Here is a 14,668-nt window from a genome sequence, read left to right on the forward strand (position 1 = left end):
AAAAATAAAAAATGTTTGCCTTTCACTTTTGAACCAATCTACTGAGAACCTCTTACTGCATTTCACTTGGACTAGAACCGAGAAACTCACTGGTATTGGGCAGAATTGTGGACATGAGAAAGCACATCCTATTTTCATAAGGATTTCTCATTAATACTTTTGTTCAGTCACTGTTTTCTGAGTCACATGCTAGGCACACTGATGGTGGTAGTGAGTAGGGATGTATGCTCACGTATGCGCAAGAAATACATGGCACACAGATTTCAAAATGACAGGCGTTCCTGGGACAAACGAGAGTGCCTCCTGTGTTCGGTGCACAGTGAAGGCTGGGAACACAGCAGTGAAACCACTGAGGAAGCCAGTTCCCTAACATGCACGCGCCCGAGGAGCAGGAGCAGGAGCAGGTCCGTTCTGTTCACTGCACTCCCAGACCTGCCAAAGTACTTGGCATATGGCAGGGTTCACTAAAACTCTGTTGAGTGAAAAGAATAAAATGCAGTGTAGACTGAATTCTACTAAGAGACCATGGAGGAAAGACATCGTTGGAGTTGGAGGAATCTGTCATGGAAAAATCTGACTAAGCTAATGACTTTGGTTGCAGCTCTAATATTATTTTAAAATTTTCATCTTGCCCCCTTCCTTCTCTGACAAAATGCATCAGAGACATCCCTGACGTATCCCATACTCCCCCCTTTCCAACAATGTGCTAAAGAAAGGAACTTTTTGAGGATAGATGCTTTGTACCACATCTCAGAAGTCAACTTTAAGATAATTGCAGCGGAAGCAGCTTTTAATAAACTGACAGGCAGCTTTAAGAAAATTAATGAGGACAAAATCTTAGGAAGGAGTAAATCACTTGTAACAACAAAGCTGTCTCTTTTATCCTAATCTCTCTTTGAAGAAATAGTACCCTTCCAGGATATAAAAATAAAATTTATCTTCATTTTGGGTTTTTGCCACTCCGAGGCCAGTCAAGATTATGAGGCTTGGTTCCCTTAGATTTCTTGAGAATACTCTGGATTGAATTAGAGTTCTAGAGCTCTTTTAAAAATCAAATATTTACGCCCTGGCCGGTTTGGCTCAGTGGATAGAGCGTCGGCCTGTGGACTGAAGGGTCCCAGGTTCGATTCCGGTCAGGGGCATGTACCTTGGTTGCAGGCACATCCCCAATGGGGGGTGTGCAGGAGGGAGCTGATGGATGTTTCTCTCTCATCGATGTTTCTAACTCTCTATCCCTCTCTCCCTTCCTCTCTGTAAAAAATCAATAAAATATTTTTTAAAAAAATCAAATATTTACAATCTCGGGAAGTAAATTGAATTACATCAAGGGCTAAATTCAGGGCAAAGAGGGAACCATATTAAAGAATGGAGCTAGGACAGGCTAAGAGCTGACACATGTTAGTCACATAAATGCTGATCACTGCTGACAGCACTGGACACCCATCCAGACCCAGAATCTAAGCTATAATACAGTTCTGACTAATCTGAGCATTTTGGATATCAAGCCTTTTTTTTTTGGTTCATTTTGATGAACATTTAATAACAGTCATCACTAGGCTCTGTGAAGATGGCTGAAATATGGTATAAAAGAAAGAAAGCCAACTAATGTTTCTTAGGTAGCAGAGACACAGTCTCAGGTTTACTTCTTGTGGTGACACTACTAGTAAGATGCCCTTTAATAGGTATCATAGTGACATCTCCCATCCACGGATAACAGTGAGTTGAACATTGGAAAAAAGAACTCAAGAAATACTCCTTCAGATGGGGAAGGGCATGGGAGAAAGATAACGATATTGCTCTTTCTCACTTTTTGACCAAAGCACCTCTGTATTCTAAAACACACATGCAAACAGGCATGAGCTTGAAGAGCCCGAGTAAAGTCAAGTGTGGGCAGGTAAGAATTTTAATCAGAATTGGAAAGAGGTCTCACAGCATTAGTCCTTAAAGAACCATCACATTAGGATGCTAGCATGATCCTAAATGCCTGGAATCCTTATGGCAGGAGGTCCTCATAAATCTCTCAACCTCCTGGAAATATCTGAAAGATCTGGTTAATAGAAGCCATAGAAGTAAACTAGATGAAGTTCCAGAGACAGGGTGAGCACAAAAAGGAAAAGGACAAAGCTAAATCGACAGGCAAGGTCTAACTAGAATACCCATGCAGTTTGTTCTCTGCAGTTATTTGGAGCAATTGGTAAAACAAAGATGGCTGAACTCCACCCCCAGAGCTTCTGATTAAGCAGGTCTCAGGTGGGGCAGAGACTCTGCGTTTCTATCAAGCTCCCAGGTGATGCTTCTGTAGTCCCAGAGGAACACACACTGAAGACTACAGCCCAGCTAGATGTGAGTAGGTTGTAGGTGTGTAAAAAATGGTAACAAAGCTGCTTTTTCTCCCTGCTGCCTAGGGCCTGTTGAGGAAGAGAGGGATGCATATCTCTAGAGCTAAAACTGTCCAGAGAGATGGCATATGAAACAGTCCACTACTGCAGAGCAGAACTCTTAGGGTCAAGAAGTGGGGGGAAAGGGAGTGAACAGGAAGAGAGAGAAGAGAAAAAAATAGTGGAGAGCCTGGCTGGTGTTGCTCAGTGGTTGAGTGTCGACTCATGCACCACGAGGTCACTGGTTCCATCCCTGGTCAGGGCACATGCCTAGGTTGCGGGCTCCGTCCCCAAAGGGGGGGGAAATAGAGAGGGGGAGGACGTGTAGGAGGAAGCCGATCAATGTTTCTGTCTCCCTCCTTTCCTCTCTTTCTAAAAATCAATAAACACTTTTTTTCTTCTTAAATAGGGGTAGGGGAAGGAAGAAAGAGTGGATGAGGGAAAGGCCTTCTAACATCCACTCCAAACTAACGATCTATCTGATAAGTCGACCAACACTTGAATACAATTTTACCGCATAGCCACAAAGAAAAAGCTTTAAGCCAAATTAACCTCTCAGTGTTTGAGGCTCTGCCTTCAAGAGCACAATGCTGTTTCAAGGAGAAAGTAGAGTCCTAGAGCTTCTACTAACACTCAAGTCAAAGGAAGTGTCCTGTTTATCACTCTGTCAATAAGATGACCAGAGAGAAAAAGCAAATCCGCACCAAGCAACCTAGTGCCTCTTGGATCTACAGGGATTGTGTCACCAGGATGCTTTTCGGTTCTTATTAAACTACTTATATATGCCTACAGCCCCCACCTGTGAGAGGAATACTCTATGCACTTGGGGAAAGAGTACATAACACCTGTTAAAACCTGTGCTGAAAGCACTAATCTTATTCTTGTGTTTTTTTGTTTTGTTTTTTAATCCTCACCCAAGAATGTTTTTTTCCATTGATTTTTAGAAAGAGTGGAAGAGAGAGGGAAAGACAGAGAGAAATATGGATGTGAGAGAAACACATCGACTGGCTGTCTCCTGCATGCGCCCCATCCAGGGCCCCAGGGCCTGGGCTGGGGAGGAGTCTGTAACCGAGTTACATGCCCTTGATGGGAATCGAATGTGGGACCCTTTGGTCCACAGCCAGATGCTCTATCCACTGAGCCAAACCAGCTACAACTATTCTTGTTTTCTAGCTCAAAAGGATTCAGCATCTCCCCCACCCCCACGCCTAGGTGCTGACTCTGCCTCCATTCCAGGGTAAAATAGCACTTAATACTGACAGAAACTGGAAGAACAGTTTGGTATATGACTATTTCTGGTTTCGTCACTAATTTTTTTATTATGTTTTCACTTAGTTACAATCAAAGTTATTATAATGTGCAAGTTGCCAGTATTTCAGAAAATTAATTGCAGTTTTCTGTTACTATATTGTGCCTTGTTCCAATTAGAAAATGAAAGCAGAGAGGGAACACAAGCAGTTTATAGTGTTTTGAGAATTTAGCAAAACTTTAGCTCAGCAATTCCTAAATGCCTAACTAAAAAACAAAACAGAAATGAACAAAAAGCCCTCCCTGGCTCAACTGTAAGTGAGTCAAACAGAAAGTAAGACCCTGCCTATCTGGTCTGCAGGAGCTTCGAATGGACAGAGGGGTGGGGGGGGGAAAGTATGTGCCTTGTCTTATTCTTCCTGGCTTTCCAATCATACTCAAATTGGGCAGACTAACTTCAGTAAGCAGAGAAGGGAAACAGCAATAGACACGAGAGCCTAGAAACAGGATAAAAATTAAAATGACTCAACAGAGGAAGAAAAGCATCCAGCACAGAGATATTCAAGGCCGAGCTCTGGAAAGCAACAACAGCTGAGAAAAGATGGGAGGTGAAGCACGGGCAGCCAAAAAGCTATGAGTTTGGTAGGAAATGGGACATAACTGCCACGGTGCCTGCAACAAAATTAGCCAAAGGTGGTATCAAAGCACCACACACAGAACTGCAAGAAGTAAACCTGAGACTGTGTCTCTGCCTTGAAGAGGCTGAGGGCAGAAACCTAAAATGAAGATAATGGTCATTAAGAACAGCAGTTCTCAAACTCAAGTGCATTATCAGGATCATCTGGAAAGCTTGTTTTACAAATACAAATTCCTGGGTCCCTCCCGCCCCATTCTTACTGATTTTAAATCTGAAGTGGTGCCTGTGCTTTAACAAGGACTCCACGTATTCTAATGAAGGTGGTCCAAGTAGCACAGTTCACAAAAGCACTGACCCAGGAGTCTGAAGAACTGCTTAGAATAAATGTGCCACGACTAATAGTGACTAGCAATTCATTTTCAGAAGAGGTTTCACTTGGGATTGTGTAACAGATCATCTCTTGTCGGAGAGATGTCACTTAGTGGGGATTACAATCAGTCAGTGCTCTGGAGGGCCTTCTCTCGGGAATGTCTGTGGCCCAATAAGCTCACCTCTCTGAACATATTACCACAGTGAATTCCAAGAGGCAACACCAAAGAGGAGAATTCTGGGTAGAGAAGCTCTAAGACAAGCCCATTACCCACAAAAGCATTCCTTCAAGGACAGAGCTAGACATTACAGATGGAGACACCCACCTATACTTACCGGTGCAAAGAGGGAGATGCTCTACTGTCCCATTAAACCCTTGCTCCCTGTTCTCAGACAAAACTGCACTTCTTGCCTTAAATGGTGGTACAGCACAGCTATCCCAAAAAGCTGGTGTCTTCCCTTCCACCAGTGAACGAATTCAGGGACATTTGCTGAGTGCTTTGGTGCCTTTGGACATTAAGGGGCAACCAAGACCTGGAAAACCAGAAACCTTTCTGTCGCATGGGGCTTTCACAGTCAGACTGGTGGACAGGTGACTAAAACCTTGTTGGGAAGCCTGGATCCTGTCTCTTGAGTGAGAGGAACACATCCCAAATGGGAGCTTTCTAGTTACTTCAGCGCCCTCTCCTAAGCAGCAGATGGTGCCTATTGAGAATCAAGAAAGCCTCGCTGGGAGGCCTGAAAAATAGCTCTTGTCACGAGGCGCGCAGCAGCTGGCTAGTTGCCTTGAGCCCCTTAGCAGGACAGCAGTGAATTACCGCATCTCCTCAGCAGACTTCTCCAACTGCGCTCCCTGAGCTGCCAGCTCCATATGTGACAACATCTTGGCTCCCACCCTGTAACTGCTTGCCCTTAGCCAGGAGTTGGGCAAGAGCCCTGGCTTCCGGAAGAGACTGGAGCTGTCCATTAGTGTTGACGAAATCAGATCCTGTCTCTTGATGATTATAAACCATTATTCCCTAATTAGGCAGGGTTAGAAGAACAGCTGTTAGGACCAGGATTCTAGGTGGTAAAAAGCAGACACCAGGTACTTTGACCATCCAAATGTTTAAGATAAGCAAAATAAGAACATGTAAACTAAAATTCAACTCCATCCTCAAATATCTAGATAAGAAAATAAACTTGATGAAGTCCTCTCCTGATCACTCCATGTTAAATATTTCTGTTTATATGGAATCCAAGAATCAGAACTCTCCTGTCATTATGATGCCAAGAGTAGATACTATTCTTGACTCTCTTTCATTCCTTGTTCCTCCTAAATGTCAGGTTCCCTATTAGGTACGCAGACTACATAAAGATAAAACAGACAAGTTGTCTGTTCTCAAGGAGTACACAGCCCGAGAGCAGAGCAACATGGAAACAAGTAACTGCAATGTGTGTGATGAGTTACCATGAGTGTGTCTACTAGGTACGGTGGTGGGACAAGGAGTGATCAATTCTGTTTAGGAAGGTTCCACAGAAGGGCAAGAGCTTGTGGGCAGTTGGATTTGAGGGAAAAGAGAGCATTCCAGGTAAAGGCACACTAGCAAGAAAGAGCCTTATTAAATTCAGGTGCTTGGAAAGGGGCTCAACAGAAGGTCCCTATAGGACCCAGGAGGGAGAAGAGAGAGGATGGAGACCAGAATGGAGGCCACCGCACCATATAATGGATCTAATCTCTAGTTTTTTCTTTAAAACAAATGCTTCCCATTCCAGGCAATTGTATGCATTGCACTAAATGAGGGGCCCTGGGGGATATGTCCCTATGGAGCTTATACTAAACCTAACTGGGTGGATTAAACATACACACCACACAAAACAACACATAAACACGTGCATAACAGAGCTTAAATAGCATTTAGTTAGAGAACTGTTCAAATGCTTGACTCCCCTTGACAAAACCCTAGTCAAATGAGCCACTATGGGATGTGGAAGCTCAGTTAGAAACTAGTCTAGCTGAGTCCAGAAGGCTTTTATGGTAATAAAAGGGATCCAACTCCGACAAGAAAGGGTCCTAAATAGGACCTTCCTCTGCTACTGAAATGGCAGGGCAGTTAAGAGTATAGCAGCTGCCCAAAGTCCTCATCATGATTACTATCCACAGCAAAGAACATTTCATAGGTGTATTTTTATAGCTTGATTTCTAAAAAAAGAGTTTTACGTAGACTAAATTTATCATTGGGATCTTTATGTATCTCCGCTAAAGGTCTCATGTGGAGGTAAGGGCGTATTCAGTTTGGTCTTTAACCAAAAATGCTTTCCGGCCTCTGGGGAACCCAGCCCATGAGCTAGGCCCGCAGTGATGGTGAACCTTTTGAGCGCAGCGTGTCAGCATTTTGAAAAACCCTAACTTAACTCTAGTGCCGTGTCACATATAGAAATTTTTTGATATCTGCAACCATAGTAAAACAAAGATGTATATTTTTGATATTTTATTTTATATATTTAAATGCCATTTAACAAAAATCAACCAAAAAAATGAGTTCGCGTGTCACCTCTAATACGCGTGTCATAGGTTCGCTATCACTGAGCTAGGGTGTGAGAAAGCTCCTGCCCTTTAATATTCCACAGCTTCCGAAGGTAAAGCCTGTTGGTCATGCACAGAGTGACTGTAGCCTTTCCTTATGCCTTAGGAGCATATCTGGTCCTGGCTCGGAGATCGCACCGTTGTCCTTCATTCCCCTGCCAACCCTAGGAGAGCTGCCATACAGCAGAAGCACAAGCAATGACACTCACCCGCATGGAGGTCTCGCCACCATGGGCCTGTTGCAGCCTGAAGACCTGGGCCACCATGTGCTCTGTGGAGGGGTGCAGCAGGATCCTTCGTGAGGCCAAGCCCACCATTACGTACCGGCCCATTGGGGACAGGCTCACCGAAATGGCATTGGGACCTGAGGGCCAAGAGAAGAGAGAACCATTTCCCAGAGTTCTTGCTATTACAAGGAAATAATTTTTCCTCTTAATCTTTTCTCTTTCTCTCCAGCCTCCATCTTCATTTGGTCATTGTGGGGTTAACACATAGGACTGCAGTGAGTAGTATAATGCAAAGTACCGAGCATAGTGTCTGACATATAGAAAGTACTTAATAGATGTTAACCACTGTATGGAACCCATAACAGATTCACATTTTAAAAAATTGGTAACATACTGTAAATACTATTTTGAAATCTACTTTTTACACTTCACACATTATGAACATTTTCCATACTTAAATATTCTGTAAGAACATTTTAAAGGACGAATGGTATTCTGTCCTATCAATGCACATCACTTATTTAAGCAACTCTTCCCAATTTCACATTTTTTCTATGATAAATAATAGTACTGTGGATACTGTTGCATATAAAGCTTTGTACAGTTTTCTTATTATTTCCTTAGCAGTGAAATTACTGGATCAAAGAGAAAATACATTTTGGGGGCTTTTAATACATAATGCCAAAATGCCTTACAGTTTATGAGTGTGCCCACTTCCCAAGCCAAAGTCCCTCCCTTACTCCTGACCATCACAATAGGAACAACATATCACTGATGCTATTGTGATAGGGAGGCCTCTTATTCTGAGATTCTTTGGCAATGCTTCCAGGCGGGACTCCTGCAAAGCAATCTTCCTCTGGTCTGTGCCCAGTGAAGACCATTACTCCCACCTCAACCATGCCTCTCCTAGGAATGCTCATTTCAAGGTACCAGCAGCCCTCTGCCACTAGGTTGGGCTTCCTATCCCTTACCAAATCGCTTGGTGTAGAGCATTTCACCCAAGTTGTGGGGGGCCAGGGAGTACACTGCCAGGATGCCTTCATCGGGAAAGCCCCTTTGGCTGCTAGGGATGAAAGCTGCCAGGAGTTGGCCATCTGCAGAAATGTCACAGCTGGCATCATTGTAGATCTTGCAGTTCTGTACCAGCACATTCACGGAGGCTGCATCAAAGAAAGAAAAGAGGGTAAAAATGTCTGTAGTTGATGGGATGAAAATTCTGGGCCAAGCCCTGGCCGGTGTGGCTCAGTTGGTTGAGGTCGCTGGTCAGGGCACATGCCTGGGTTGTGGACTCGATCCCCAGTAGGGGGCTTGCAGGAGGCAGCCCATTTGTGTTTCTTTCTCACACAGATGTTTCTCTCTCCCCCACCCTTATTCTCTAAAATCAATAAAAACATATTTTAAAAATATTTCTGGTCCAAGTAATTTGGGGGCCTTTGTAAGGGTCTGAACCCTCTCTATAAATGCTAAAAGCTGCTTAATCAAATTCAAATGTCATTAACAAGTAACACGAGAGACAGGAAAGAGATGTCTCCTCTACGACTTCATTTTATTTATTTTTTTCCTCTACCACTGTAATATGAAACTTCAGGTAGTTAACACAACCACAATCACCTGCTGAATCTTAGTTCACACTTAGGAAACATCATTTGAGAGATTAGATAAGGAAAAAGTTATTATAAATTGTTCCTGGAGAGCCACTCAGCAGCTGTTATAGTCCAAAAGATCAAAACCAGGATGAATGAAATGCAAACCCACTGACTCCAGGAAAAGGGTGATACAGGTAAACTTCCTTGGGGTGCGACTCCTATTCACACCTGCTTTGTGACCTTGAAGAAGGAAGTCATTTCATAAGTCTGTGTCTCACTTTACACTTAAGAGAAGTGGAACATTTACAGACACCAATCTTCTGAACAGCCCCTTGCTAATACTAATACCTAATTCCACAGTGAGGATAAAGAGAAACAAAGCCAATATCCATGGGCAGCCCCAGTCTGCACGCTTCAGTGTGAGTTTGAGTTTGTGTGTGTGTGTGTGTGTGTGTGTGTGTGTGTGTGTGTGTGTGTGAAGAGGGTGTGTGTTGGAGGAATGTCTGCAGGTAGAGAGAATCTGCTCCCCACGAAGCAGACTATGCCTGTAGTTTTGGTTTTCATTTGAATCCTTCTCCAATTCCCCACCAGGAAGAAGTGGCTTACCCTTGAAGTGTGCCTGGAACCAGAGTGTCCACATCATGGCACAAGCAGAACAACACAACACATTCAAAGGGACCAAGCTGCTTTGGGCTTTGTCTCATTTAGGTCCATTTTATATACACATGCAGAGACACTTTACTCCTCTTATTTGAAGATTACTTGGATGTCTGCTGTCAGAGCATTATGGTTAAAGAGGAAAAAAAAAAAAAAAAAGAAAGCCAAGCTCAGTTGCCCTCACCAGATTCCAGGTGATCTAGTCTAGTAAGCCAAAAGACATGACCTGGGAGGTCAAGGGCAAGTTTCACCACAAAATTACCTCAAGGAAAACAAAACAGAAATACTTCTCAGGGGCTTTAAAGCTTATGAAATCAGGGACTCAGATAAAGCTAAAACTCTATATTCATTCCCCCTTTCCTGTGTTACTAATGAAGCAAGAGATGACAGAGTAGATCAAAAAAGACATCTGAACACATTGATTAGGCTATTGTGCCAACTCTCTGGGGCTGATACCAACAGCACCATTACGCATAAAACTGAGGAGGGACCACAAGGATGGTTCTGTTTGCTAACTAATAAAATAATGACATCCAAATACTCACTGCCACCATTAGGGCTCTGTACTGCTCATCTTCCAACCCACCATCTGCTCTAGCCTGCATGGCTAGATTTATCTAGTTAGCACTGAGGCGGTCTGCTCCTTAGTCAGGGTCCCAAGCCTGTTGCCAAAAGGATGACAATCTCCTCCTCCTTCCCTGGATTGACACATGATTCCATTTGGGGACGCAGAACCAAAGGAACAGTGGGAAACTTCACAAGTGTATCCGTCTCGGTTTTCTAACCTTGATGTTGGCACAGCTCTTAGAAAGATAAAAAACTGACAATTTACATCATAAGCATAAAAAGCAGGACGAGAAGCAAAGTAAAGAAATCATAAATATTAAGTAGGACATGAAAATAAATAGGGAAAGAGATGGGATGCTGTGGACTTTGAGACAGCTTTGCAGTTACTCTTTTATCCACATAAAAATGCATGGTGGGTATTTTATGAAAGTAGGCTTTTCTATTTGTGTGTTAACCGACAATTCAGTCAAACAGAACCTATGATGACCCTCAAAACGGACTACCAACATAAAAGGAACATTAAATTGCTTACTCCCATATTAATTTCTACGAGGGGCCAGGAGTGGGGAGGAAAGTATAAGTAAGGTTTTCCTTCTTCTGGAAAGCTTGGCTTTAGGTCCATGAAAAACTGGGCATACAGACAAAAAGCAGTTTGTGGGCCTCAAATCCAAGCCACTTTGTTTGTGTTTGTACTATATTATGATGATTCCAAGTCAATGGCCATCTTGCAAATTCTGTCCCCTCCCCGCAACTCCATCCAATTTCACAACTGCTCCCCCTAACAGCAGTGAGCTTACAGACAGATTTGCAAATTAAAAATGAAAAGAGAATGCTGAAGACTAAAACAGAACTTCTCCAACAGCACGCCCTGTTTCAGAAACTGCAGGCTTTCACGTCTACCCTAATGAAGGGATGTGGAAGGCGCACAGCGAGTTGGTAGCTTCATTTCAGTGAGCGCTGGGTGGTGTGTTTACAATTTCATTTTTATTTCAAAGCTCCAATTAGCAACTTACATTTGCTGCTTGCTGTCTATTAATCTCCACACAGGAATGGAAATGCTCAGTGACCATGGTGAGTGGTCAATGCTGCAGTTTGCTGTGCAGCTTCTCAGGAGGCTGACATTTTGATGAGTTAATTCATATAAGGAGAAATTTCTCCAATGTGTTGCTAGTTTTCTTGGGCCATAGAAAGAAATGCACTAATGACAAGGATAACTCATCCTTTTTGGTCTCAATAATAACATAAGCAAGTAGAGAAAAAGGTGAAGTGAAATGTAGTCCAAGACACTGGCAGTCACACAACACTGTAAATTTTTGTTCCACTCGCTGACTGGCCTTACCACAGTGGGTCTCAAGCGCCAGCCTGCCTCAGAATCATCTGGAAGTCTTATTAAAAAAAATGTCAGGGTAAGGACAAAGAATTTGCATTTCTAACAATTTTCCAGGTGTCCCTGATGCTGCTGGTCTGGGGCCATACTTGAAAATTGCTACCTTACCAACAGTCCTGCTCGCACTTTAAAGCAAAACACATGTGAGGAACAATGATGGGGCAGTCAGCTGGGAAGCAGAGAATGGAAATAAAGGCTAGAAAGAAAGGCTTTTTCAAATCAAAACGGCTTTAGAGCTTCAGGGGGGCAGCTCCAGGGGGAGAAAAAAACGATGCAAAAGACAGCAGGAAGTCACCATGTTCCAGACTCTGCAATGTAATCTTCTCCTAATTATGATTTCCAAGTGAAAATGCCCTAACAGGGAATGGGAGGGGTTAGAAGTGCTGATGGTGGAGGAGCAGATGGTTCTGCCTTCCTATCAGCTCCATAAATTATAAACAAACACCTTGTACAAAGATCGATTTGTAGCCTGTCGCTGGTTGGCCAGATGAAGCCATGGGAGTGATTAGCAGTTGCAGTACTTTTGCAAATGCATTAGACACTATCCAAAGGGCTTTAAACCAGCAGGAAAATTTCCTTTGGGCTATCTCTGAGCCCCTCCTATCTATATATATAAAAGCCTAAGTGACCGGCTGACCGGTAGCTATGATGCACACTGACCACCAGGGGGCAGATGCTCAACACAGGAGCGGAAAGCACAGGCATGGAAACATGGAACAGACTGATGAATCTCAGAGGGAAGAAGGGAGGGAAAGGGCATGAAGAGATTAATGTAAGATCTTATATGCATACTAGAGGCCCAGTGCACAGATTTGTGCACCGGTGGGGTCCTTTGGCTTAGCCTGTGGGGATCAGGCCAAAACTGGCTCTCCTTCATCCCCTGAGGGGTCCTGGATTGCGAGAGGGTGCAGGCCAGGCCGAGAGACCCCACCGGTGCATGAATCCGTGCACCGGGCCACTAGTTTCAGAATAAGACCTCCTGCACAGAGAGCGGCAGGTGACACTATAAGCATTCCCCAGTTACTCCATCTCTGTGCTATGATCTGCCCCATGCCACTCAGGGTACCCTAATGACAAATGCTATTTACCCAGTAAGAGTTTCTCTTAAGAAGTGTAATTCCCCTGGCCGAGTGGCTCCGTTGTTTGGAGCATCAAACTGTACAGCAAAAGGCTGTGGGTTGGATTTCCAGTTAGGGCATATACCTAGGTTGTGAGTTTAATGCCCAATTGGGGCACATATAGGAGGCAACAGATTTATGTTTCTTTCTTTCCTTTCCCCTCTCTCTAAAAATCAATAAAAATATATCCTTAGGTGAGGATTAAAAGAAAAAACACAAATTGTAATTCACAGTGAATCTAATGAGCTCCTTTCCCCCCCCTATGAAAACAGTTTCAAATTTATGCCTTTGAGGTCTTAGTCACAAACTTCTAATCTCTTTACAGTATTCCACCTGAAACAGGTGGCCAGAATCTTCAGCCTAACTTGAGAAATGATCAAAATCGTAACTAGACTTTATTCAGACCAACCAGAAAACACAAGCAGTTAAAAGCAAATGACGGGAACCTCAGGTGAAAGTAACTATCATTCTAGGAGTAATACCATGAAAAGGAACTTGGCTATCATCAGACCCATGTGCCCTAAACTTCTAGAACGCAGGTTTTTCCTTAGGTCAAAACTCTAAGAAAAATAGGGCTCTTATAAAAAGCAGAATTCTAACACCACACATGATTTAAATGAGGGAGAAAGGTGAGCCAAACTAAATGAATCAACCTAGAGCAACACATGATGCTCTCCGATCAGCTCGGGTATTACAAGACCCATGATCACAAGATGTAACAAGGAACACAGAAGGAGAACGACAGAAAGGTGTAGTTGGAATGCCCTGACGCTTGCACAAAAAATGTTAAAAGCATCCAAAAAGGCCTTGTGAGATATTAGCATCTCCAATACCTTTGTTCTTCTGAATATTTTGTTTTTCTCTCAAGGAAAATGACCTCCAACTGGGTAGAAACAACATGCTTAAGAAGGATCAGAAGCCCATTACAGATGAGACAACACGTTAAGGAACATCACTCTTCAGAGATGAAAAGCATGTTCCTCAGATTACAGGTGTGACTTCAGAATTAAGGCCATACTCTCAAAGAATCATGGTGCAATTTCCAAGAAAAAGACATGATAAAAAGAGCTAACATTTACTGACCTCAGGTTTGACAAGTATTAACTAATTTAATTCTCGTAACAATCCTATGAGATTTGTATTATTATTATCCTCATTTTGTAACAAAGAAATCAAGGTGTGGAGAGATTAGGTAACCAAAGTCACACTGCTAGAAGGTGGCTGAGCAGGGATTTGAACCTGGGCAGTGTAACTCAAGAGCTCATGTGCTTAACCACCAAAGGACAGTTGACAAGGAAAATTATCAAAGAACTAATTCTCCCTATGCTTATGAAAAACAGAGAAGCAAAACAATCATCAGATTTTTGTCTTAAAAGTATAAGAAATTCCAATAGTATTTAAATTGTTTCAGATGAAGAAAAACCTCCACATTTTAACACAAGCATAACATTGATACCAAAACCCATAGATTTCAGAAACAAGAAAGGACAGTTTTGCTCAGTGGTTGCAGTACTGGCCCGCAGACTGAAGGGTCTCCTGTTTGATTTCCAGTCAAGGGCATGTACCTTGGTTGCAAGTACAATCCCTGGTCCTTGGCCAGGGCGAGTGCAGGAGGCAAACAGTCGATGTGTTTCTCTCACACCGAAGTTTCTCTCCCTCTCCGCGCCGCCCCCCCCCTTCCTCACACTCTCTCTCTCTAAAAATCAATGAAAGGAATATCCTCAGGGTGAGGATTAAAAAGAAAAAAGGGGGGGAGAGATTCATCTCATAAATTACAATGAAATCCTCCAATTATTAGCAAGTTACATGAAAGAAATTTAACATTAAAGAATATATCCTACAGACAGAGAAGCATTGATCAGACCATCAAACCTCAGAGGGAAGGTAGGGGAGGGTAGGGGTAAGGGAGAAGAAATCAACCAAAGGAC

At 43.1% G+C, this 14,668-nt stretch overlaps 1 protein-coding gene across 2 annotated transcripts in view; it reads right to left on the reverse strand.

The window, feature by feature from the left end:
* AMBRA1 (autophagy and beclin 1 regulator 1) overlaps window positions 1-14,668 on the reverse strand; it is a gene marked incomplete at its 5' end in the record, with an annotated part of 138,303 nt that overhangs the window by 24,359 nt on the left and 99,276 nt on the right. For both annotated transcript variants that reach the window (XM_081099081.1, XM_081099080.1), the window contains 2 exons: window positions 7,408-7,562; window positions 8,397-8,585. In XM_081099081.1, the coding sequence (XP_080955207.1) occupies window positions 7,408-7,562; window positions 8,397-8,585 (344 nt within the window). The remainder of the gene's footprint in view (window positions 1-7,407; window positions 7,563-8,396; window positions 8,586-14,668) is intronic.

Source organism: Myotis nattereri (assembly GCF_964212035.1).
Source record: "Myotis nattereri genome assembly, chromosome: 9".
Taxonomy (NCBI): domain Eukaryota; kingdom Metazoa; phylum Chordata; class Mammalia; order Chiroptera; family Vespertilionidae; genus Myotis; species Myotis nattereri.